At 38.1% G+C, this 26742-nt stretch overlaps 1 protein-coding gene and 1 pseudogene across 1 annotated transcript; both read right to left on the bottom strand.

Moving 5' to 3' along the window:
• Positions 1 to 26194, bottom strand: LOC132294518 (squamosa promoter-binding-like protein 7; annotated as a pseudogene).
• Positions 8288 to 11237, bottom strand: LOC132294525 (uncharacterized). Its single transcript, XM_059792423.1, has 2 exons — positions 9340 to 11237; positions 8288 to 9236 (listed from the first exon to the last, which is right to left on the bottom strand). The coding sequence occupies exons 1-2, from the start codon at positions 10647 to 10649 to the stop codon at positions 8978 to 8980; spliced, it is 1569 nt and encodes a 522-aa protein (XP_059648406.1). The 5' UTR covers positions 10650 to 11237; the 3' UTR covers positions 8288 to 8977.
• Positions 26195 to 26742: the final 548 nt, after the last annotated feature.

Genomic DNA, 26742 nt, shown 5'->3' with positions numbered 1-26742 from the left:
ACATTCTACTGATCACTACTGCAACAAGGGTTAAATGCCATTCCTTCCATTCCATACTCACCATTTTATGAAAGCATTTTGACAATTTTGAGAGCACATATAGTTACTTCTCTAAATTTTGTGCAACTTTGCAATCGAAATAAACAGTTTACCAAAATATGCTCTATTTGAAGCATCTGTTTCTGGTGCATCTGCTCATCATATGCACTTGCAGGGTCCTGGATTGGTCAGACATAGAACCACCCGAAAGCTTGAATCATGGATTTCCAACCAAGGAAGCATACTTATTTTACACAGGCACTTGGAACTAATGTACAGAAACAATAGACAGACCAATAACAAATTGTGTGTATATAAGAGACGATACATGGGACATTGGTTCCGGATTTACCCAACCAATCCCCTTCCTTGGCTCCAAGTCACCGGGCACCGCACCTGTTAGGAATTTTCATCTCACTACAACAGAAAAAATGAGGGGAAGGGCAGTAATGGAAATGTCAGGTCCTGGCACATCTGAATGAGCAAAAACTTACACCAGAGCAGCAGCAACGACCAGCACTTAGCAATCAAGCTCAGCAGCCTGGTGAACTGCAATCAAGCTCGGCAGGCTGGTGAACACATCCACATGCTGGAGACGTAAACTGCATACCCTAACAAGTACAGTGTACATTGGTATGTACAGGTCAAGAACAAGAGCCCCTTCATCAGTGTCGTTAACACCTAAGAGTTGTCAAAGAGACCTCTGCGTATAGTCACCGCAAATTCAACAGCCTTCTTAGGGTGGAGGAGGACTGCACATATCCCGAAACAAACAGCAGCAGCAGCAATTACAAAGATGAAAGGACGAGAGTTCCAATTTGTATTAGAGAAAATGTGACAGCAGGTTTTCCTAGGTTGTTCCTTAAAAAGGTTCACGTTCATAACCACCTCTCCATTCAAAAGTGAAACCTTCTCACTTCTGTCTGCAGACGTTAAACCCATCTCCATCTCCTGCAATTACAAACCACTACTTATTTAGTAGAAGACATAAGTAAAGTTGATGTACAAAAAGGCATTCAAACCCCAAAAACCACCCCTTCCACCCTTCTTGTCCCACCACCAAAGCGGACAGTTAGCAGCATGCCTTGGTGGTGAGCTTGAAGGACTTGGCTGTGTGATAAGTTTCTTTCTTCCTCTATTTTTTTTTTTCTTTTTGAAAAAAAGAAAAAGAAAAAGAAAAAGAGAGATCATTACAAGCTTCAATCAGATCAACTGATAAGCACCTTTTGCTTTTGGATAAAATTGAAATGCCTGTTTTATAAGCATGGACTGCAGCACACTATATTAAGTGTGACCTGAATCTCTATCAACCATAAAAGATTTTACAGAAGAGCTGCCATGAAGGGGAGAGACTTCTCATGTGTCCGAACATAATAATCCATATAGAATATACCAGTATACATTGCATGCTTGCACATTTTAAGATTAACAACTAAAAAGGACCCCCGACAGTAAAAGCAGCAAGCCTAATGGAAAACTAACCCACAAAAAGGAAAATAAAAATATTAAATAAAAAATAAAAAATTCCTGAGTGCTCTAGTATAACCAGCAGAAAAACAGTAACAAGTTGTTTGTGTGTGTGTGTGTGTGTGTATTAAGACCTTTATAGGCCGAATGTGCAGATATATAATACAACTCTGGTGCCTCCTAGGTTTCAATAGATAATTTCAAAGCCCGAATTTAACATCCGCAAAGGCGGTGTCGCGTTACCAACCTACCAATATATCATTCAAACTTTTCTTTTTTTCCTTAAGAGGGGGAAAAAAAGAAAGAAATGAAGTGTAATGCACTAGCAGGCAGATGTATGATAGCAAGTTCCTCCATAGATAGTAGGAAATTTCCGATCTTAAAGTGAATTTAGTGATCATTTAAAGCTTCTTTTTATCAAAACCATATATAATATTACAGCAATTGATTTCCTCACCTGATTGGTAATTGGAACAACGGAGAGCATCCCTTTTTCAGAGCATTGCTTGAAACAATCTTCTTTCAACAAAAATCTTCCTGAATACACTACTGAATCCCCTTCTTTTTGGAATTTCTTACCAATGATATCTCTAGCATGATCAATGTTCCTCTGCAATGGCCTCGTATCAGTATCAGCAGTGCCATTTGCTGAAGTGTTTAACTTCATTTTATCCAACCAAATCGTCATATATTGTAGCACTCTCTCCAAGATGGTAGTGGAGTTGTTATGTATTAGAAAGTTCAACAAACAATCAAATCTTTCAATTTGTGAAGACGAAATGTGCTGCATATTTTCTGATGTAGGCTCCTTGAGTAGCCATGCTATATCTAAAAGAAATTCAGACAATGCTCTTTGTCTCAATAAGAAAACTTCACATGAATTAGACAAAGAACCGATAGCAGCAAACTGTGATCCTTTTGAACAGAAAGAGGTGTCAAAATTCTGCTGCAATGTCTTTATCTCAGAACAAATCTCTTTGTAGCCTATTAGAATAGGAATGAAGTTGGATAAGCCAGACTGATTCTCGACCTACAAAAGATAATAGGAAGAAAAGGTTTAGTGTTGACAGTTGTTAAAAAATTCTTCCATGCTTTGAAATGCAATTACAGCCAACACTTTCAATTGAATGTTTCTAGCTGAAGCTCAAAGGTCAATGCATTCTTTCTTTGAATATGTCTTTCTTCAGTCTTAGAGTCCAGCGATCCACGAATATTAATTAAACTATTTATTGTCAACAACCAAGAACCGAGTGCACAAGATAATTTACTATTAGATATCAGGTCGAGGGTCCATAAGAACCTCCATCAGTGGATGAACAATGTTTGCAAATATATATATATGTATATATATATGTATATATATATATATATAACACATATCATGAACATAGAAAATTGCTAGTGGCCGGAAAGAATATTATTTTTTAGATTTAGACAATTTCAGTCTAGTATACCATCTCAGGCATATATACATAAATGATATCAATACACCAAATATACCAACTTGATGCCTGACAGATCATATCAGAAACACGATGCAGAGATGATAGAATTGGAAAAACTTTAACCACGATTGCACCCAAACAGATAATAAAAATATAATATACTCAAACATGAAGTTAAATGCAGAAGGTATGTCCCATAATCGATATCATCTATCCAATTAGCCGTAGTAGTAAAACTGAGTTACTTCAAAATGTTGAAACTACTCCATGTCCCATGAACATTAAAGGCAGTCAAAAGAAGGTAGCAAGCGCCATATCAGTTTCTAGCCATTACCAAATCTAGCGACCAGGAAGCATGCCAACACAGGCAATAAGACTTATCCTATGAGATGAAACAGAAAAAACGAACAAAAACATGAAGTCCTCAAAATTCCTACCTCAATAAATGCAGGGCCAAACAGATCTGGTTCAGTATGGGGGATATATATCTTGTATAACTGATGGTCAAGACTACAACCATTATTCCCTCCAGTCTCACTATAAGAAAGTGGAATGCAATAATCACAAGTCAAATACTTCCCAGCAAAAGATACAAGAAACCTGCCATCAGAATAGAAATACATTAAACAGTTAAAGAAGAGTATTAGTAATATCAAAGAGTAAAAGAGGAATCACATCATATGCAAAGGCTGCAATGAGCTGAGACGTTCTTTTGGTTAGAACATGGTATCCATTCATATTTGTTCCTTTAGAAGATGAATTGAGCTTGAGCTAATTTTAAAGCTCATTTTGTGAACACAAGCATTTAAAAGTAGAGTGTTTTGAGAACAACATTACAGTTTCCTCTCTTGCTCAACTACTCTCTCTCCCCCTCTCTCTCCCTATATGTATCTCTCTCTCTCTCTCTCTCTCTCTCTCTCTCTCTCTCTCTCTATATATATATATATATATATATATATATATATCTCACACACACATACATATGTCTTTGCTTTCTAAAGTTGGAAGCTGACTAAGATTTTGAGCCATTTTTTGTAGATTTTTTTTTTACTTTTTACATGCCAGGGATCAGAGAGTTCAGTATGTTATTTTTGTTGGATTTTCTTTCAACTCTACTAAATCTAGGACTCTCTGAGCAATCTAAACATATGAAATCTGATCATCAATTAGATTTTGCTCACTCTTGTGATCTGTATTCCATGTTTCAGTTTTTGCAATGACTTCACTTGCTGGTCTGATGCTAATTGAAACCCACAAAGCTTGGTTTATTTTGATGAAAAAACAGTTGTCAACATTTTCCTAAAATATTTTTCATCAGAAGTACTGAAAAGATTTTCCAAAATATTTTTCATCAGAAAGTTCTGAAGAGATTTCCCATTAAACAAATTGAGTAAAAGAGTTTCTAACATTTTCCGTGAACATGAACCGAGAAGGAAATTAATAACTGAAATAGATGATTGTGAAGGCTTTTGAAATCTTTTTATTCACACATTAGGTTTAAATTCATGTTTCAGAGAATATCCTCCGTCATTTTCGTCCTCTCTTTTTTCCTTTTATATTTTGATAATTTTTTTATTTTTTATTTTAAAAAATTCATCTTATTATGTTATATTGTTGCAACTGAATCTCCTTGGTGTGTAATCTACAGTGGTTTTATTAGTTTAGTTCTAGACATCTATTGTTCTATTATCACCTTTTTTATAAAAGCAGAAAGAAACTTCACCCAATTTATGTTCCTGCTAGGTGCAGGTTAATTAAATTACTGATTTTAAGACTGTTGCATCTCATTTTTATTACTAACTTCCTCAATGCAAATACCTGCTTTCAACTATAAGGCACTACAAATGTAGAGGAAACTAACATCGTGTAAATCTGTGATTACCTGTGGTTTTCATAAATTTCATTCACAATTCATCTCCTTTTTATTTTAGTGGCAAATTGGTTTCTCATAGGATATTGTTCATTTATGTCATTTTTTAAAAAAAATTTATGAAATTGAATTTTCTATGCTCTAAAGAAAGCAGGATTCCAGATAAATACTGAATATGTTTTTTTTTTATTTGTTATTTTATAAGTAAAGACTACTGAATACGATTGTGATTCCTCGACAGTGATGTAGCTAATAATACTGTCATGACTAATTTCATTAATTTGGCATCTCTTATTGGGGTTTTATTTTTTTGAAAAGCCTAATTTGGAGTTTTTATTAAGTATGACGTTTCATTGTTTTCTTATTATAATATAGATTTGAGGGGAAGAGAGTTCATCAGGTCCACAAATGGCTACTAATAATGGAAATGCAAGAGAAACAGATTATATTGGAAAACCCATTTAAAACAAAGATACATATATTGTTTAGAAGAATTTTGAAGAAATACATCTTCTCAAAGGCACAAAAAAGGCGAAATGCAGCTTTTGTAAGACATGACTTGCCTTGGGCCAAAGTCACACAACTCAACATTCTTAAGCATTTGAGAATTTTAATACGCGTTTGGAAAGTGAGACATTCAAATTCAAGTATGTCCATTCAAAGTTAGGAAAGACTTTGCATATATCATACTAGTACATGACAATCCGTTTACAATGATGGACCATGAGTTTTTTTTAATTTCTTTCCAAAGACTGCCTCTTTACATCAAGGCGCCAGGCTCTTGGAGCCTAAAGCACAAATGCAACACCAGACACAAGCCTAAGCAAATTAAATCATGAGTAATTCAAATGCACATTAAATACATCAGTAGTTGAAATTTTAAAATATGCAACACAAATTTTGCATAATTCTTGCATTGACAAAACTCCCTTATCTACAAAAGAAAAGGAATATTGTATTTGACTATATTATTCTCATTCAATTAAGATAAAGATATTTTTAAATTTTTTTTTAATTATTATTGACGTAAACAGGTTGCAAGGTAATCCAATATTCTTTCCATTTGACTACGAGCTGATCTCAAGCTTGATTTAAGATAGGTCTGACAGCGTAAAACATAAGCTCGAGCTTAGCTAGTGTAATTAATGCATGCATTTGGCCAAGCAGAATTAACAAAAATTAACGAGCACGATACACTGGATTTCTCATGCTTGCGAGTCTTTTTTTTTTTTTCTTTTTTCTTTTTTTGATAAGTAAAGATTGTATAAAGAAGCATTCAAAAGGAGAAAGCATCCCTCAGAAAATACACAAGGCCTAATAGGGCCTCTAAACTCTTAGAGAGTCCAAAAAATCAACCATCTCCTTCATGGATTTACAATATCTCCCTAGAACCCAACAAAAAAGAGTGCTAATAATATAGAAATTCAACTCCCCCATAGGAGTCTCCATTCCTTCGAAGGACCTCCGTTTCTTTCAAGCCATAAACACCAGCACATGCAAAGAGGCGTAACCCTCCAAAAATCATGGACTTGGGCCCCCACTATACAACCTCGCCAAGCCTCAATCAAATTTATGGGGGATATGGGCATAACCCACTGAACCCCAAACAAACTCAACAGTAAGACCCAGCAATCCCAAGCCACAGGGCAATGCAAAAGAAGGTGATCAACCGTTTCTCCATCTCTTTTACACATGTAACACCAATTGACCACTACCTATCTTCTCCTCCTTAAGTTATCCGGGTTCAAATCTTCCCTAACACCGAAGTCCACGCAAAAAAAAAAAAAAATCCCCACTTTGAGAAGGGCCTTGGATCTCCAAATAGCCTTTCATGGGAAAGACTCCCCACGGACTTATGTAATGCACCTGTAGAAAGACCGAACAGTCGAACACCAAAACAGCCTTGGGGAGAAGGAACCCACACCCATGAGTCAGAAAAACTCTTGTCTGCACACCATTTCCAAAAGACCAATGGCATCCTCGATCTCCCAATCCTGAAAGTGCCTCAAGAAACATATGTCCCAAATAGTTCTCCCACTATCAAGACAATAGCATCCGGTACAAAATCGTGTCTGTCCATAGCAATCCTAACGAGCTTGGGAAAAGTGATGGCAAGAGAGCAATCGCCATGCCAAATATCCTCTCAAAAGCGGATCCTCCTCCCATCCCCCACTCGAAATCTAATGTGTTTTGAGAATTCATCCCAGTCTTTCCGAATGGACTTCCAAATCCCAAGCACCGTAAAGGATTCTCACCTCCCTTGAACACCAACTACCTCTGTCCTCCCCAAATCTGCTCACAACCACCCTTCTCCAAAGTCTAGGACTCTCCACCCCAAATCTCCACAGCCACTTGCCCAAAAGAGCCTTGTTAAAAGGTACCAGTCTTCTAATACCCAGATCTCACAAACGAATTGGACTATGAACCAGATCTCATGCCACCCTCATGATTGCGAGTCTTATTTGAGCAACTCTGAAAAATGACTAAGCAGAGCTCAAACAATGTAGAGGTTGCTCGTTTGCAACCCTATAAATCTGTAAAATGACCTGAATGCAAGTTCTCTGAGTATTTATGAATAATATAACCACTAAAAAAAATAGTGTGGTAACAAAAATGAAGGGAGGGAAGGGACATCACACAGTTCTAGACTTCTAGTCCCGCTACAGCAGGGCCCTGGGTAGGGGTGCACACAGTTTGGTTTGGTTCAATTTAGAGGGTGAACTAGAACCAAACCGATCCCAGCGGTTCCAACAAAAATGGAACTAAAATGAACCAATGAAACCACCTAATCCGAACCAATGCAACCCGTATGAGAAGGGTTTTGATTGGTTCTGTTTCACCCCATAAAAGCATAGTTTAATAATAATTACATTAACTTGAATCAAACCTTACTCAAACTGAACATTTATCACAGATATAATCATCTTCTACTTCCTAGTCGGGAGTGTATTTCTAATTTCTAAATTCTACCAATAACATATTCTACTAATAACATACATGACCATGCAAGAAAGAACTAGAATATTATTTCATTAATATGTTTACGTAAATGGGAATGGGGGTCAATATTATATAAGAAATATATATATATATATATATATATATGACTGAATGTGTGACAGAACAGATTAATAAAAAGAAATAGACATATGCATAAGTCTTATGGTTCGGTTCAGATTGGTTCGGTCCTTGAAACCTCTAAACCATGAACCACACCAAGCCTAATGGTCTAAGAAGCACGGACACGGATACGGGACACGGATACAACACGACACGGACACGGCGACACGGCAAATCCAAAAAAATTAGGACACGGACACGGCGAATAGTGTATATATATATATATATATATATATATATATATATATGATGTAGTACTTTAAAAATTACCGAGTGTTACTATTTTTCATCAACCTCACAATGGAAAATATATACAAATCATAACTTATAACTAATAAATTATAAAAGAACAATGTTGCAAAGTTATAAAACCAAATAAAAAACAAGATATTAGAATAATAACTAGTATCATTTAATCATCATTGCAACTTTACTCCAAATACAAAAGCATAGACTGAAAGGACTATTAACATTCATGATTGTTTAACATTCAGGACTGTACTGTTAGCACTTAACATTCACAAAAACCTAAAGGCTAGTCCCAAAAAAGATACAAAAACAAGTCAGTGTACTATCATCTATTCCCATCCATCATTTGACCTAGGACTTTACCATTTACAATACCAAAAGGGTAGTCCAAAACAAAAAAAAAAAAGAACATATCAGCATTCATCTATTGTTGTTCATCATCAATTGTCTCATGAATCTCATCATCATTAACACTTCCATCATCGGTAAATAATACCGCCTCTAATTCTGGCTCATCAAGTGAGAGGTTTGCAACCTCAAGCACCCCAACATCACCAAATGAATCAAATGCATCTCCTGCAATATCCCACATCTTAGTTCGTCCTTCATTGTACTGTGGGGTTCTCCTTGACAGAAGACGGAGATTACTATGAATGAAAACCAAATCTTCAGCCCATTGTGGCGCCATCTTGTTCCTTCTCAATGAGTGAATAAAAGAATAAGTACTCCAGTTCCTCTCACAACATGAGGAGGAAGAAGGCTGGACAAGCAACTTCAAAGCTAACTCTTAAAGCAAGGGACCATATGAACCATGTACAACCCACCAACTTTTAGGATCCATTGTATATCTATCACATATAGAATCACTCTCCCCAAATTCCCCCGAGTTTGATGAAAAATTAGCATACTCCAATTGGACTTTTGAACGCTCTTGTGGGTCACTAAAGTATTTTTTAAGGCACCTTGTTCTCTCTCTTGAGACCTCTAAATCCTTGTGTGGTGGAACTCGACTTTGGTCTTCACTAAGCCACACATCACTATAGTACCTACAATAAATAAGAGAATGCATTTAATTCATAATTTAATTTCCTTAATTCTAAACTAAGATTAAAACTTCTTTAGCTTACAAATTAATATCTAATGATTTACCTTGGATTTAGTGAATGTGCCAAGCAATGAAGCGGAGTATTGTTCTTGTTCCAACGAGCTACAAGTATCCCATGCACCACTTCATAAAAGGAAGAACTTTCACTTTGTCGCTTTCTTTCATACCTATATATTGCCATCTTCACTTTTTCAATCATTGTATCCCACATATCATAAACTAAGTGAAGACAAGGCTTATCGGTATCACAAGCCCTTAGCATGTCATAAATAGGTGAAGTAAAGGAAAGGATATAATCAATCTTTCCCCACCATTGTTCATCCAACAGCTTCTCTCTCACATAATCGGCCTTTCCTACATCATCCTCCTTATAGCAAGTCCACTTGTCACTTGTGACCATTGCTTGGAGACCACCTTTTATAAGTTTAAATCTTTTCATCATCACAATAACAGAAGCAAAGCGTGTCTCTGCAACTGAAAGCAACTTCAAGCTGACAAACTCATTGAAAATAGCTAATCTCATTGAATGGTTCATGATGAAATTCTTTATTATTGTAACCTCATCAGCATAATCAAGAATCCAACCACACTCTGCATATGCAATTTCATTCTTTTCCACATTTTTTGCAGCACAAATATTTTTGAGGGCAAGATTAAGAGTATGGACCACACAAGGTGTCCAAACAATGTGAGGGAATTGCCCTTCAATTAGTTGTCCAGCAGCCTTGCAATTTGGGGCATTGTCTGTAATTACTTGGATCACATTTTGGGGGCCAACCTCATTTATGACTTCCTTCAACAAATTGGAAATGAAAAACTTGTCTTTAATTCCACCGGAACAATCAACAGCTTTCAAAAACATGGGACCTCCTTCTGTCATAGCCATAAAATTAATTAAAGGCCGCCTTTGTGGATCACTCCAACCATCACTTGCAATGCTAACACCCTTTGCCTTCCATGTACTCCTAATTGGTTGCAATAATCTATCAATATTTGCCTTTTCTTTTTGAAGTAGAGTGGTTCTCAATAGATTATAACCCGGAGGCAAATAACCTGACAGAGGATTATTTGCAGCATAGTTGTATGAACTCACATAATACGGGTTTCTTGCTAGATGAAACGGCAATCCTGCGGAATAAAACATCCTAGCAATCTCTGAGTGCAATTGTTCCCGAGCCTCATTATTAAATGCCTTCCCAATGGCACCCCCACTTGCCTTTCTTTTCTTTGGTACATAAGCCTCCTGAGTGAGACTAGTAGTACCACCCAATGATGCACTAGACGGCGGCAAAGGAACTTTTTTTGGTTTAGAATTTTTAATTCTCAATTCGGCTTCTTCAATTGCTTTTTGCATTTCTGCAATATTCTGATATGTGACTTTTGGACATATACGAATACCATACCAGTGTTCTGCAACAAGTGGGCTTTAACTCTTGTATAAGACCCCCTGAATTCGTTATTACAAAAGTGGCATTTGAATAAAAAATTTCCTCCTCCACCGCCAATTTTTTCTAATTGTGTGACATAGTTCCAAAGTGGTTTGTTATCATCTTGTTCGAATTGAGGAGTACAACTAGCAACTGATGTAGACAATGACATGTCTAATTCCCTAGACAAAGAAAAGAAAAAAAATCCATACTTACAGCAGTCAGCAAAGAAAGAACAGTAAGCAAAGAAAAAATAAATTCCTATTTGCTACAGATTCATAAGTCATATGCAATAACTGAAATTAAATCAAAGATGAAATCCAATTCATTTACAGGTCAATAAGTCACGACTCACACAAGCTAAAATTTAAAGCAAGAATAAAGACAACAGAGAAGAAAAAGAAGAAAAAGCGGAAGAAAGAAATTAGGAGAGAAATTAAGGTCTGTAAAAAAGGAAAAATACCAGAAAAGAAGAAGACGGGTTTGTGAACTGGGGTTAGTGGAGGGGGGGGGGGGGGGGGGAGGAGAGAGAGAAAAGAAAAAGAAAGAATTTGGGGTTTTGAAAAAGGAAAACAAAAAACAAAAAATAAAAAATAGATGAAGAAGAAAGAAACTAGGGTTAGTGAAAAACGGGGGAAAAAAAAAACAAAGGAGAGAGAAAAGAAAAAGAAAGAAACTGGGGTTTTGAAAAAGGAAAACGCAAAAAAAAACAAAAAAAAAAAAATAGATGAAGAAGAAAGAAAGAATCTGGGTTTGTGAAAAAGGAAAAAGAAAAAAAAAAAATGAAGAAGAAAGAAAGAAACTAGGGTTTGTGAAGAAAAAGAAAGAAAAGAGGAAGGAGGAGGAAGAAAAGAGAGGAGAGAGAGAGAGAAAGAGAGAGAGAGACTGACCTGGAGGCTGGAAGGAGTCGCTTTGATCTGCAGCAGGAAGTTGCAGAGCTTCGTCGTCAGTTTGAGAGAGCACAACCCCCGTCCTTTGAATCTGATCTTGTAATAGTGTAATGACTGCCTTAAATATCTATCTCTTTTGTTTAAAATTACATATTAACCTTGAAAGTTTAAAATTATTATGTTCTGACCACATAAGTAAGTAAATAACTTTATATATTTGTACTTTAACCCAACTTTCTTTTAAAAATTATCTTATAAACCCCCAAAAATAAGACACGCGTGTCGGACACACACCCTGGCGTGTCGGACACGTGTCCGTGCCGTGTCCAATCCGTGTCCGAAAATTTTAAAAAAATAAAAAATTCCAGACATGCTTTTTGCCGTGTCCGACACGTGTCGGGCCGTGTCCGACGCGTGTCCGTGTCCGACACGTGTCCGACACGGATTCTTTGCCTATTTCGGAGTGTCCGTGCTTCCTAGCTAATGGTTCTACTATTTTGGAAATGTAACTGAAGCCATACGGTTTGAATTAGTTTGGATTGGATTAACAGTAACAGTTTGCATGGTTTCATCGACACCCCTAGTCCTGGGAAGGAGGATTCAAGACAAACATAATCTTTGATATATCACAAAGCAGCTACTCTCAGGCTTGAACTTGCACCAACAGCACTAATGTTCAAGCATTAAACGGTTCAACCAGGCAACGGCCCTCCAATGAAAGATATAACCAAATGAAATTAAAAATCAGCTAAACTTAGATATCTTTGAAATATGAAAGATATTGCTCCCGGCCTAATGATACTCCACTAGTAGTTTGGCAAAAATATCAACAAGTATCCTGGAAGTATGTTGCAATTTGATTGCACCTTAGAATCGCCTTCTACAAGTAACTAAGGTGAGGCAATTAAGGTTATGAATACATCTCAACACAATAGAGGCTCATCATAAGTATTTTTCTTTTTCTTTTTTTTGATAAGTAATAATTCATTAAAAAAGCGTTCAAAAGGGGAACGCGTCCCTCAAAAACAACACAAGGCCAAATAGGGCCTTTAAATCCTCAACAAATCTAAAAACTCTACAAGCTCATCATAAGTATTTAGAAGATGATACAACTCATTTTGTCATTCTACTCTATCCACAACTAATAACTCATGAAGTACCACGTCCTTTCTCACCACCTACACCTGGAAACCATTTAGCACCCCTTGTCCTTGTAGAACCTTCAACCTAAAGCACATTACATCCATTTAGTGCAATTGTGGGTCGTCACTACATAGGACCAAGCTTCCAACTGTCCCTTAATCTGTAGTGATGCTACACCAAAATTGGAACAAATGCATTTGTCCATCATTTTCAGCTATGCCTTTTTTTTGCCTAAATAATGACTCAACTTGAGAAAGGCATATTCCATCAATTTGGGAGAAAATTCCTCTTTTTTTCATTTCTTCTGTTTGCAATTAGACTCTCCCTAAGGTTATACTTCAGTTCAATCATACTTACCAAAGGAAAAATACTTAAGAGTAAATCATAGGATTTTCATATCTTCCATTACTTATATATCTACGACTTGCTTCTGGAACCATCCCATTGTCCTTGAGCACCTTTAAGATCACCATATCATTCCTTACCTATGGCATGACTGACATTTGCTGCAATCGAACGACCCAGTTGTAACCTTAACACGTTCACAGTTGTTATGCCTAACTTTTCATGAATACATCACCTCTATCTTTCCTTGTTTTCTCACCCAGAAGTTCTCCATTGTCATTTCAGTCACACGGATGTTTTTATCTTGTAGCTGCTTGGCACTTTCAGAGTGAAATAGCTATTATCAATAGCATAAACATTTTTAATATTCACTTGATCAAAATTTTTTTTTTTTTTTTTTTTGATAAGTAAAATGTATAAAAAGTGCTCAAAAGAGGAGCATATCCCAAGGGAACTACACAAGGCCAAAAAGGGCCTCTAAACTTAATAGTCACTTGATCAATTAAATCCTGTAAAACAGACTAGTTTGGCCTCCTCCAACGCCCTTACATCATACCATAACTTGAATACACACACGTATACATATATGCCACAACCCATTAAAGAAGAGAAAATAAAGTTGCCATATGGTTCCAGAAGCAACAAATTATAAGGATCAAAAGGAATCTCATCATTTTTAGACAATAATATTTAATTTCATTAATTACTAAATTTTTTGTTAAGGGCCACTGGACACCTTGTGGGTAAAAGCAGATGGCTAGGAAAACAACAAATTGTCTGAGATGTGTGGCAGGCGAGAGAGGAATAAACTACCTGAACATCCTTATCGGTATTAGGGTGCCTCAGTTTGCTGGTTAGAAAATTTTTCTCTAATAGCACACCTGTGCCCCAAGTGTGACCTCCCTTGACCTCCTCCTTTGGTGGCGGCAGGTGGTATAACTCAAGCTAAAATCAGGTGTCCGTTGTCAGGCTGAGCATCAGTAATAGAATATGCTCTAAAATTTGAATGGATCTTCGACTCCACCGCCTCCCTCATGCTATTAAAGGTCAACACAGATAATTCAGCTTCAGTTATCCAGCTTACTTAAGAATCAGTGTGCTAGGTAGGTCCATTCAGAATTTTTGTTTCTTCTCTAGGCTAACCAAATTTGATATGCTTAGGCGAATGCACCCTAAAAAGAGCATTAATAACGAAGTCATGAAAAATCTGTCCATTAATGTCTTTATTTCAAAAGGATAAAAATATCACATAAAAGTTACCGAGGAAAAAATTATCAAGGAAAGTTATTACATAGATGGGAATATCTGTTGAAGGAAGTAGTACAAACCGGAATTTGGGTTGAAGTAGATTGCTTCCACATGCAACAAACTCCATGGGCTTGCCAGCCTCGAAACAAGTAGGATGAACATAGTGAAGCTTCGGTGGATTTCCCGCAACCTCAACCTTCATCACGGAAGTTTCATCTGCATTCATTAAAATGCTAAGATCACATTAGAAAGTATGAACAGTTTAGTAGTAAAACGAAGTAGCAACGCCGAGATTCCAAATGAATAAATTTGAACTTGACGAGGATCTTTCCAGTTCTCCAAGAAAGTGGGGCAAGGGGATTGATTGAGAAAGATCTCTTTTTCTCACCATAAGTTTGTGGACAGATCCCCGAGGAAGAGAGGAGGGGGGGGCGCGGTGGGTGGAACCAAAGAGGGAAAGTTTTCAGTTGAACACAACATAATTATATTGTCCTGCTCTCTCTTTGCGATGGAGTGGGGGAACCAATAATCTACCTGGAAAAAGGACCCAATCACTTTGAAAGAGTTAAATAAGGATCCACACGAGGCAAAAATATCATCGATGGTTCTCTAGAGTGAGTATGGTGGCTAATTAGTCATTTTTTTCTATTACCTCAATAATGCCCAACTGCTCTACAAAAAGAGGTCAAGTACAACTAACCTCCGCATTTGAATCAATTTCTCTTTGACAAGTATGGACAAAGTCTGATCATACCTTCTGGAAACTAAAAGACCACAACTATATGAGAAATAGCTATTAAAGACCCCTTTGTCCACAAATGATGAGAACTTTCCCCAAAAAATATTGTTCTTCTTACAGCTTTTCACAGATTACTAGTTTGCGCCTGCTAGCAACATTCTCCTCCTAACACTCCTCTCACGACAGAGCTTAATTTTGACACAAATTTGACCGACTGCAACTATAGCACCATGCGGCAGGTTTAATGCCAAACCATCAGCCTAGTTACACTCAAAAGACTTCAAGGAGGTGGTCTTAGTTTGGTTTACCACAAGAAAAGTGCTCCTACTTCAACCACTATCTCTTTAATCCTTCCAACATGATGTGCAATAACTAATAACCGACTACAACATCTCTTGCAATCAGCTTTGACACCCTCCATTAATTTTGCAAGTCTCACATTGTGGACATCCAATATGCGACCTGCTTTTTTTGTGTTAGATCTCATTCTCATGAGAGGGCAGACAAACCATTGAGGAGGAGGATCTTTGATCAATCAGGCTCTCTAGTTACTTTGAGGAGAATGAGAAGGGAGGTATAATTCCCACGGATTGGAATTCATCCGTTTGGAGAAAGAACAGTTAATCCTACATATATAAGATTAGACATTCCCTTGGAATGTCCATCCCATCCTACTTTGGCGTTGCAAATATGGTAACAGATTGACATGACTTTCCACAACCCATATAACCATAAGAATCTAACCCTAACGCGACGTTTGGTAAGAGAGAGGTAGGGAGGAAAGAGGGAAAACAGCAAGTATAAAGTATGCTTCCATTGTTTGGCAGAGACGCAAGGGAGAGGGAATGGATGGGAAGATGGATGACTCGTCCCTCTAAATCGATAAATTCACTTCCATCCAAAATCTTAGGGTTGCATCTCATACATCAATTATAAAGGTTACAAGGAAAATTTGATTTAGTAGGCATAATAGGTAAAAGAAGCCTGACAATGATATCAGGTCAGACAACTACAAGATGAAGGAATTGCAAAGGATTGTAACGTGTAAGAACACCAGATGCCAATCAAGTTGAAGGAGAATTTTTCTGATCACTTTAAAGCAATGACTATTCCTTCTTTTTTTTCTTTTATTATTATTTTTTCTATAGGCAACTATTTTTTTTTTTTTTTTTTGATAGGTAAGATTTTATTGAAAACGCTCAAAAGGGGAGCGGAACCCAAGGAAACAAAGAAACACAAGGGCCAAAGGGCGCCTTAGACCTTCAAAGAGGCCCAAAAAACAATAATCTCCTCCGTATTTTCTATAGGCAACTATTAGCAAGAAACGAAGACAATGTTCAAGCTCCCTTATGAATTCAACCCCAAGAAAGTTATTTTATTAACGAACTACTAACTAACTAGCTGACATCTTCATTTTGAAGCCAACATGGTCAAACAATAAAATTAACGAGTGACAAAACAAGAACATATAAGAATAAAATGAGAATGCATTTACAAAAAGCTAGAGGTCAAACCAAAGTAAACAAAAGAGGGAAAATCATTAATAATAATACAGTCTTGCAGCATTGTGAAAGACTCCGATTAGGATTACTAAAAGACCCCCCTTCCCTCCCTCTACCACCAAGAGAGACAGATGGGCTCTGATGAAGCAGAAGAAAAGTCCTTGCTGGAGCTCAAAAATCTAATCTCCTATATGAACTATGATGGGAGGAGCAGAAAAGGAAGTGATAAGAGTAATGGGAGCAGGAGGGGAGGGGGAGAGATAGTGTCTATGAAGCTCAAAGTAGTGTCTTGGTATGTTCAGGCATCAATGACCAAAGCAAAAGGAGAAGTTGGTGAAGGCTTCGATTAGAAAATGGGGGGCACATGTGGTGTGTTTGCAAGAATCTAAATTACCTAATGCCACAGCTAGAGTTATGAAATGTTTATGGGGTAGTAGAATTGTGGATTGGGTGGTGATTAATGTGGAGGGGACAGCGGGGGGGTATTGTGGTTCTTTGGGATAAAAGGTGGGTGTCAAAGGTGGATGTGTGGAAAGGAAGATTCTCCCTCTCTCTTCTATTTGCGCTGGAGGAAGATGGTACACAGTGGATGTTTTCTGGAGTGTATAGCCAGGAGGGGATGTGGAGAGGAGAGAGTTGCGGGTGGAGTTGGGGTTGGCTAGAAGGAGATGGGCGGTTCCTTGATGTGTAGGGGGGGATATCAATGTTGTCCGAATGCCTAGTGAGAGATCCACGGGGGATAACTGGACCTTAGCAATGACAGAATTTTTAGAATTCATTGACTCTCAGCTTCTTCTCAACCTCCCAATGGAGGGAGGCCAGTTCACTTGGTCTAGCGGGCAGGAGTCCCCCACGTTGTCAAGGTTGGACAGATTTTTTATTTCTAGTGATTTGGAGGAGATGTTCCCTGATGTGTCTCAGGTGGCATTGGCTAGTGCGGTCTCAGATCATATTCCTATTCTTCTTGATTGTGTAGGGGTGAGGAGAAGGAGAACCCCGTTTCGGTTCGAAAATATGTGGCATAGAGTCGAGGATTATAAAGACAGTATCCAGGATTGGAGGACTGGTAACAAAGCCAGAGCTTCCAACTTGCATCCAAAATTAGGCGTTTGAAGGAAGACATCAAGACTTTTTTTTTTTTTTTTGATAAATAAAAGGAAGACATCAAGACTTGGAACAGAGATGTGTTTGGTAATCTTGAATGGTGGAAGAACAGGCTGCTTCTTGAGATTTCAGAATTGGATAAGGAGGGAGAGCAGGGACTTGGTGAAAGGGAGGTTAGTAGGAGAGGAGTGTAAGACCCAGTTTGAAGAAATTGTGGAGATGGAGGAAGTTTCTTGGAGACAGAATTCTAGGGCTCTTTGGCTTAAAGAAGGGGATCGGAATACAAAAAAAGAAAATTCACCGATTGGCTAATGCTCACAGAAGAAGAAATCACATTGGGAGAATGCATTTGATGGCAATATGGTTACTAGGGAAAAGGACATCCGGAATGGGTTTGTGTTGTTTTATGAGCAGATCTTCACAGAGACCACTAGTTGGAGACCTGTGCTGGATGGGCTCGGTTTTGCAGAAATTTCAGATGGTTATAGAGATTGGCTTGAGAGGCCGTTTGGGGAGGAGAAGGTGATGGAGGCCTTGAGGAGTTGTGATGGTGACAAAGCACCAATACTGGATGGGTTCACCCTTGCTTTCTTTCAACAGAATTGGAAGGTGGTGAAGAATGAAGTGATGGCAGCCATTGGGGTTTTCTTTGCTGATAAAGTGTTTGAGAAGAGCCTTAATGCATCCTTTATTACCCTTATTCCTAAAAAGGATGGAGCTTTGGAGGCCAAGGACTTCAGGCCTATTCGCTTAGTGGGTGCAATTTACAAGATTTTTACAAAAGTAATAGCAATCCGGTTAAGGAGAGTCTTGGATGGGGTGATCTCAGAGTCGCAGAATGCATTTGTTGGTGAAAGACAGATTCTGGATTCTGTGTTGATTGCCTGCGAGTGTATTGAGGCTAGGGTCAGAAGCGACATTCCGGAGGTTGTTTGCAAGTTGGATATCGAGAAAGCCCATGACCATGTATGCAGGGACTTTTGATGGATATGTTACAGAGGATGGGGTTTGGACACAAGTGGCGGACATGGATTTATCGGTGCATTTTGACTGCTCGTTTTTCTGCTTTAGTGAATGGCTCCTGAGCAGGATTTTTTGCTAGCTCTCATGGATTGCGCCAGGGGGACCCTCTATCCCCCTTTTTGTTCATCATTGCCATGGAGGCTTTCAATAAATTGATGGGGAGGACGGAAGAGCTTGGTTTTATTAAAGGACTCTCAGTGGGTAGAACTCCCAATAAGTTGACAATCTTAGGACTGGCAAAATATACCCAAACCCAAATACCCGCCCAATAATTAGTGATTATTGGGTGAGTAGCTTAGTTGAGCGGGTTATTAATGGGTCAATCATTAATGAGTAATATATTTAGTGGGTTGGTAGTGGGTTAAGAGTCGGTACCCACTCCCAACACACCACGTGATCCTTTCTAAAAAAAGGAAGTTGTAGTTAGAGAGACAAAAGAGAAAAGTTATAGAGATGTGGGGGAAGAGAGGTGTTAGAGAGAGAAAGGGACTTGTAGAGAGAAATTTGAAAGAGAAAAGTCAAAAGGGTCTGTCACTTAGATGATGTGTAAAATTTTCTAAAAAAAAATTATACAAAACTTTCTTTATTGGTCTAGACCACAAATTATGTGTGAGCTATGTTACATGGACTCAGGTATGGGTGTCGGACACGGGTATGTATCTATGCGTCGGACGTGTCAAATCTCCAAATAGAAAGACACAAGGATACGGCTAAACATTTTATTAATTATTTTTTTTTTTTTTCTAGAGTAAAGTAATGTTTTTATCTAATATAATGTTCAATATAGGCATTTAACTCATTTTAAAGTAATAATATAATGTAATTGAATGATTGGAAATGCTTTTTAAGTACATGTCCAACCAAAAGTATCGGACACATATCTCATACCCATGTCCAAGGGAGATGTGTCAGACACAGGTGCTTCGCTACTTTTGAAGAGTCCATGTAACAGAGAGTGTGGGTAACCCAAGTGACCACTCACTTTCTGCCCTACCCCCTATTATCCCTAATTCAGGCAAAACGGACCACCTAATAATTTCTCTCTCTATTTTTCTCTCTCAACTCTCATATTCTCTCCCCTCCCTCGTATTCCCTCTCCTCCCTCGCGTATTCTCTCCTCGAAATTCTCTCTCCGCCATATTTTCCTCCCTCTTCTCTTGTTTCTCTCTCTTATTCTGTCCTCTATATTCTCTCTTCCGTATTATCCCTCTCGTATTCTGTCTCCTTTCTTTTTCTCTCTCTTCCGTTGTTTCTTTCTCCTTCCTTTATCCTATCCTCTCAATTTCTCTCTTCGTTTTTTTTTTTTTGTTGTGTAACTCTCTCTTTTGTAATCTCTCTCTTCTCATTAAGAAAATAAACAAAACGCTTGTCACCAATCAGTTTTATATATATATATATATATATATATATATATATATATATATATATATATATTATTAATATTAGTGTAAGAGTTCTAACATGTGACTTTTCATAAATATATATATACATATATACGGTGTGTATTTTCATTTATAGGAACTATTCTAAAAATAAAACTATCTATAAATATATATACATGTATATATATATATATATATATATATAGTGACAATTTGTGTCTAAAAACATTCGGGTCATCGGTTTGGGTGTCGGTTGACTCACCCATGAAACACCCAATCCATTTATGACCCGCCATAAATGGGTGATTCAAGAATTAGCAATTTGGTGTTGGTTCTTTCCCGATTTCTTATTTGGGACTCCCCCTGGGGGCTTCGTCGAGGAGGATTTCAATTTGGGACCCGATTATCGAGAGATTCGAGAGGCGGCTTGCGGGTTAGAAGAAACGGGGAGGCTTAATCTTATGAAAAGCACCCTTTCGAACCTCCCTACCTATTTTTTGTCCCTTTTCCCAATGCCTATGACAGTGGTTAGAAGACTTGATGCGATTCAGAGTAATTTTTTGTGGGGAGGCATGGGAGATGAGTTCAAATACCATTTAGTTAACTGGGAGAGGGTTTGTACCCTTATTTCAAAGGGGGGGTTTGGGAATTCAAAGGCTGGATATGTTTAATAAGGCGTTGTTGGGGAAATGGCTGTGGAGATTTAGGGGCGAGAGGACAAGATTATGGAGATGAGTTATCTCCCTATCAATTCGGTGAGGGAGATGGAGGGTGGCTATCTAGGGAGACGTTCTCCAGCAAGCATAGGATCTTGGAAACGCATTCGGAAGGGTTGGGATGAGTTTTCCAAACGCATTCGGTTCCAAGTAAGAGCGGGAGGCACGTTAGATTTTGGGAAGACCAATGGTGTGGGGACTTTGTGTTGGCTCATAGATTTCATTGCCTTTTCGGTATTCTGTGAACAAACATGTTGCAATTACGGACTATTATCGACTTGATAATGGAAGGGTGACTTGGGATGTGCAGTTTCGCAGAGAGTTCCATGATTGGGACCTTTTGGAGGTTCCAGATTTCCTTGCTTTGATTTACAACCAAGTGGTGGAGGGTGTGGGTTTGGATGAGATGGTGTGAGAGGGATCTGTGAGAGGGGTGTTTGAGGTTAGATCCTTGTACCAAAGTCTTATGGAGATCCTTGGCCCCTCTTTCCCTTGGAGAGCTATTTGGAGGACGAAAGCCCCTTTGAAGGTGGCTTTTTTTACATGGTCTGCTGCCCTTGGAAGCATACTCACTCTTGACAACCTGTTGTGGTGAACAGGTGCTGCATGTGTAAGAAGTCGGGAATCTGTGAACCACCTTCTACTTTACTGCCCGTGGTGAGGGATATTTGGGAAATGTTCTTGGTTGCTTTTGGTGTGGCTTGGGTGTTTCCCGAGTCCACGGTTGATTTGTTAGAGGCTTGGAAAGGGTGTATGGTGGAGAGCCGAATCAGAGATACCTGGAGGGCCACTCCCCTTTGTCTTTGGTGGGGTTTGTGGCGTCAGGCGTGAGAGAAATAGGAGATCCTTTGATGGGGAGGAATCTCCTACTTGGTCTCTCAAATACAATATACTGTCTTCTTTATTCTTTTGGGTCAATGGGCAAAATTGTAAATCTATGTATAGTCTGTTGGATTTTATGGATAGCTTAAAGTTGTTGTGTCGCTGTAGGCGGCTTGTATTTACCCTTGGATGCACTCCCCTTTTGAGTGCTTTTAATGAATCATTAGTTATCAAATAAATAAATAAATAAGAGAGATAAGAGTGATCTCAAATAATTATGTTATTCCAAAAACTCCACAAAAATTGAAGACAGTACCGGTCTTATATATGTGATGGCTTTAACCATTGTAGTCATAGGGTGTGTTTCCTAGCTTAGTGATCCAAATGCTCTTGTGAAGAATAAGGAAGACCTGGCCTTTCTAGAATGGAAAAAAGTTTCTTAGCTGGGTCATGGGGGTGGAAGGGAATATTATACTTTGATAAATTTTGCATTCGACATCCGTCCCTTTAATAGGAAGTCAATTTTTTTTTATACAACTAAGAGATTTGAGTACAGACGTTGGGGTATTACTCCAAAAACCATAAGGCTTCTCTTTCTTTGATTGACTTTTGTATCCTCATTTTTCTCATGTATAACTGCTAGTCAAACCACCTCCTTATATGAACATTTTCTACATTGCCATACAGATATGTAAAGCCAGCTACAACTGATATAATTTTTCTACTTTCTCTAATTGATGCCTTTTCATATGTCCCTTCTAGTATCATAACTGGGCTTGCTAGATTCATGATCATCAAAATTAAGAACTTAAAACTAAATAACTGAAGGCTGTAAGTTGAGAATTCCCACATCATAACACATAAAGAAAATAACAAATGAAAACAAAAACCAACCCACATCTGAAGATACTGCAATACACAAATTGAGCAACGCTAGAGCAATGATATACAGTTATAATTTAATGCATGAACTCACCTTTCCTTACACGGAAAATCATGTCATTTAGATAAACAAGTAAGGTGCCTCTTCCAGATAGCATCTTTCCAGGTGCAATGACAAAGTCATGTATATATATGGCCGGGTCTTCAAATAACTGCTCAATGCAATGTATGACCAAAGTTAAATTGTGTAGACCCTGCTGAGGAATGTACTCAGAAATCCGAAAAGCAAAACCCCTGATCTAGACTGGTTACATCGGATACAATTACCCACCAAATATAATACTAAATTCAAAAGCAACAGCTTTAGAGATATGATGGCTTTAAATATAAACAGATAAGGCTGAATTACGTAATACGCATGCAAATAGACATTTAATGAGTGCCTAACAAGATAGCTCCCAAATACGATTTTCTAATCAAAGATTATCTTTTCTTAACAGATAGTTGATACAACCACTAAAAAACATGAATAATTTACTTACCAGAATAAAGAGGGAGACAGAGAGAGAGACTAACTATCTTTGCAATGAATATTACAAGCCTCAACAAAACCCTATTGGATATTGAATAGAGCATAACTATGATCATTACCTTGAGCCACATAGACTTTGGCATTGCAATGAACACAGTCAAGATTATACAGCCAGGACGAATATACCCCTCCAACTCAACGGGCATGCTGGCCAACCACTGAAATATCTGCAAATTCATTTACCATCATGTTAATCAACTTCCAATATTTCTGATGGATAAAAAGAAAACCGTTATTCTCCCTTAAATACTAAACTGTAATAATAATCCTTTAAATACTTGATCCCGAAGTCTTCTTGGGAACTCTGCAGGATTCCAATCATAAAGCTTGAATGAGATCCGACCAGTTGGGCACTACAATCAGATACCAAATAAATATAACTCAATTTAAGTAAGCTCCTCAAATAAACAAAAAAACAAAAGCGCAGAACAACAAAGATTGCAATCATCAAAGGACTACCGTAGATGAGTAGGCACTCTTATTGTCACAATAGGGTGAAAAAAGAGTTTTAGAATTATCTTCGTCAGAAGACACAAAGGATAAAACACTATCACTTTGGATGTTTTGGGAATCATGAGCAGCAAAGTGTTGAATTGCGTCGACCTTCGTGCTCTAATAATGCTTCCTTTTCATCGCTTTGGCTGCTCAAGCATATGCTATCTGTGCCAGAAGCAACACACCGTTTTAGGCCTGTTTAACATTTCTAACCAGATCAGAAAGCACAGATAGATAGGGATAACAAGGGGAGACAATGTAGTATGAATAGAGAAATTATGTTAGTTATCACTCCCATACTTATGGGAAGAATTCATATAATGCATTACTTGAGCGGATCTAAATCATCTACCACAATTCAACATATTGCAGTGGAGTCGTCAGGGTTGTTGAAAATAGGGGTGGTGTTGACGATACCTTTCCTGGCTTCATCATCACAAGCAACGTCTTCACTCAAAAGGGCCCCTTGAGATTCCCTTTCAACTGCATCTCTGGACTCAGCTGGTTTTCAATGGCGTCTATTGTTGTGGCGCTCTAACTTTCTCCGACAACTACGTTTACCTTCATCAAAGTCTGACAAGAAGTGAAATCTGCCGAAGAACAAAAATATTGGCAGAAAATCAAGTCAAAACACACAAGAAAAAATGAGTGCATTTATTTATCCCAAAAAGAAATGGTCCAGTAAGTATCTTTTCACTCAAAAAGTGAGCAGATTTCCTCATTTTCCATAACTTTAACAAAATATTACTTAAAACATTAAGTCTACATACTTTGATCTCGACAGAGCTTTGGCAGCCATTTTCAGAAGTTACAAAAAAGAAAGAAATATCATTCAAATCTCAAACCCTTCCAGATGTAAAAAAAAGACTGGAATGGAAAATGCATCCGCAAGAGTCAGCACATGGAACATCATGGCTCTTATACACGAATAAATAAAGTTCCAGAAATAATTCATTCAACTCCGCAGATCCCACAAAATTCTTAATACCTTGAAGACGTAATTGATTTGGCACCCATGAAGATGGCTTGACACCTCATTTGGAAAACAAGGGATCACATTATTTCTATCGGGTGTCTTACTCCTTTTTGCTGCGTTTTCTTATATTTGAGAAACTATATTAACAATCCTAATTTATTACAATGCCAGGTGATAATCTTTATTTTTCTCTTTTGATAAGTTTTAGAGTAACAATCTTTTTAAAAGGTTCCACCGCTTTATTACAGTTTTGTAAAGCCTATGTGCTATTGTCTTCCTTCAAAATGATTCCAAAACAATATCATTCCACATTCTTTGATCCTAACAATTTAAAATGCCCAGTATTCACATTGCACTAAGCAGTGGCTGCAATTAATAAGTGGAAGACTTAAAATTTCAACAAAAGTAGGGCTGCTTTCCTACAGTTCCAAATTGTAAATTTGAAACATCTTAGTTATTTCTCCTGCCAGGAGTGTAATATTATCACCACAATCGTTGCACATAATCACCACCATAGCTGGCCGGAAATTCCCTTTTATTGGTATCATAGGCACATCACACGAACTATTGTTGTTTTCACATCCCTCACACCTCACCCCTCCCTTTGTTTATTTGTCTTTTGCAGCCCTTATTTTTCTTTCCTTATTGCAACACCAAAAGATGGGAAAGAAAGTACAAAAACAAAATTGTGCAGATAAAGATTTCCTTTTTTTTTTTTAGCATAGAGCCCCTCTGTAAGATGGGACCTTTGCAGCCAAATATTCTCTTTAATTTATATGTGTCAAAATTTATCTCAGCAAAATCATATCCTAAGTTCTAAATTACACTATATACAAATATCATAGCCGTATATGCCTACCCAAAACACTATAAGCTGAATTAAAACCCCTAACACAGCGAATTTTGCTTACTTGCCACACTGCTGACAGTATCTTTTACTCTGCCCATCAAGAACAACAGCAGTAGCATTCGCACACCGGAGACAAACCCTATGCCGCCGATGATACCCCTTGAGCTCGCTGATGTCGGCCTCACACCCAGGGACCTGACACCTCGCCGTCCCAGTCGCCGCCCTCACAGGCCGGGCCCGCTTCTTCCCCTGCCCACCCTCTTCCTCCTCGAGCTTCGCGTCGAGCTCCGGACAAGCGCAGGGGATCCGACCCGCCAAGAAATTTGAGCACGTCATCCTAGGGTCCCGTTTCCTAACCCGGCTGGGAATTTCCGGCGACAACGCCGGAATCTCATCTATCTGATGGGGTTCCGAGGGCGGTGGTTGGTCGGAGTCCCAGGAAAGGGCCAATTGATCGTCGAGATTGAAATCGAGGAAATCGCTCCAATCCCAGAGCGATGCTGTGGGTTCGTCGACGACTGTGTTTGAGAAGGTGTCCATTTCTGAGGGCTCGGATTGAACGGACTGCGATGGTGGTGGTGGTGGTGGTGGTGGTGATTGCATTGTTAAAACCCTAACCCTAAAATGGTGGAGGTGGTGGAGTTGGTGGCGTTGGTTAGAGAGAGAGACAGAGGGGTTTGCGGAGAAGGGACGAAAGAGGGGAATGGACCCAGCTGTTGGAGTCAGCCAGGCGTGGTGACAGTAGGTGGTGACACGAAGTGAAGTCGTGAGATTCGATTGAAAAAAACTATTATTATATGTAACGTTTCACATAACTCAACTATATTGTTAAACGTGGATTGATGTTGATGTGAGAGAACTCTATATTTTTACCCTTTTCTTTCTTTACATTTGGACTTGCACTTCCATACCATATAATAAATAAACTAAACTGTTTATTCAAAATACATATTTCACTCATTAAAATATTCGAACTTGATCCGTTTGCAATTCTAAAAATAAAATAATAATAAATTTTTAATATATATATATATATATATAATAGTTCTTAGAATATAGTCCTTTTATAACTGAGTTTCAAAAAATATTTTTCAAAAGACTGAATCAAACAGAATTTTGTACAATTTTCTAATTCTTAATTAACTAAAAATAAAATATTATTTTTTGAATGACAAACCAAGTAGATCTAGGGATGGCAACGGGGCGGGGTGGGGCGGGGATCTCATTCCCCATCCCCATCCCCGCCCCCATTTTCAATCCCTATCCCCGCCCCCGACCCCGGCTACGTAATCTTTCTTAGTTTCAAAATTT

Source organism: Cornus florida, unplaced genomic scaffold, assembly GCF_030987335.1.
Source record: "Cornus florida cultivar Cherokee Brave unplaced genomic scaffold, ASM3098733v1 CherokeeBrave_3.0.0_Hap2_Chr01, whole genome shotgun sequence".
Lineage (NCBI taxonomy): Eukaryota > Viridiplantae > Streptophyta > Magnoliopsida > Cornales > Cornaceae > Cornus > Cornus florida.
This window is presented reverse-complemented; position numbering and strand designations above follow the sequence as displayed.

Bases quoted from the DNA above. Each gene is read 5' to 3' on its own strand.
- LOC132294525 (XM_059792423.1), bottom strand. From the start codon at position 10,649: ATGCAAAAAGCAATTGAAGAAGCCGAATTGAGAATTAAAAATTCTAAA. The intron at 9,237-9,339 runs GTAAATCATTAG...TATTTATTGTAG, and splicing joins GCACATTCACTAAATCCAAG to GTACTATAGTGATGTGTGGC.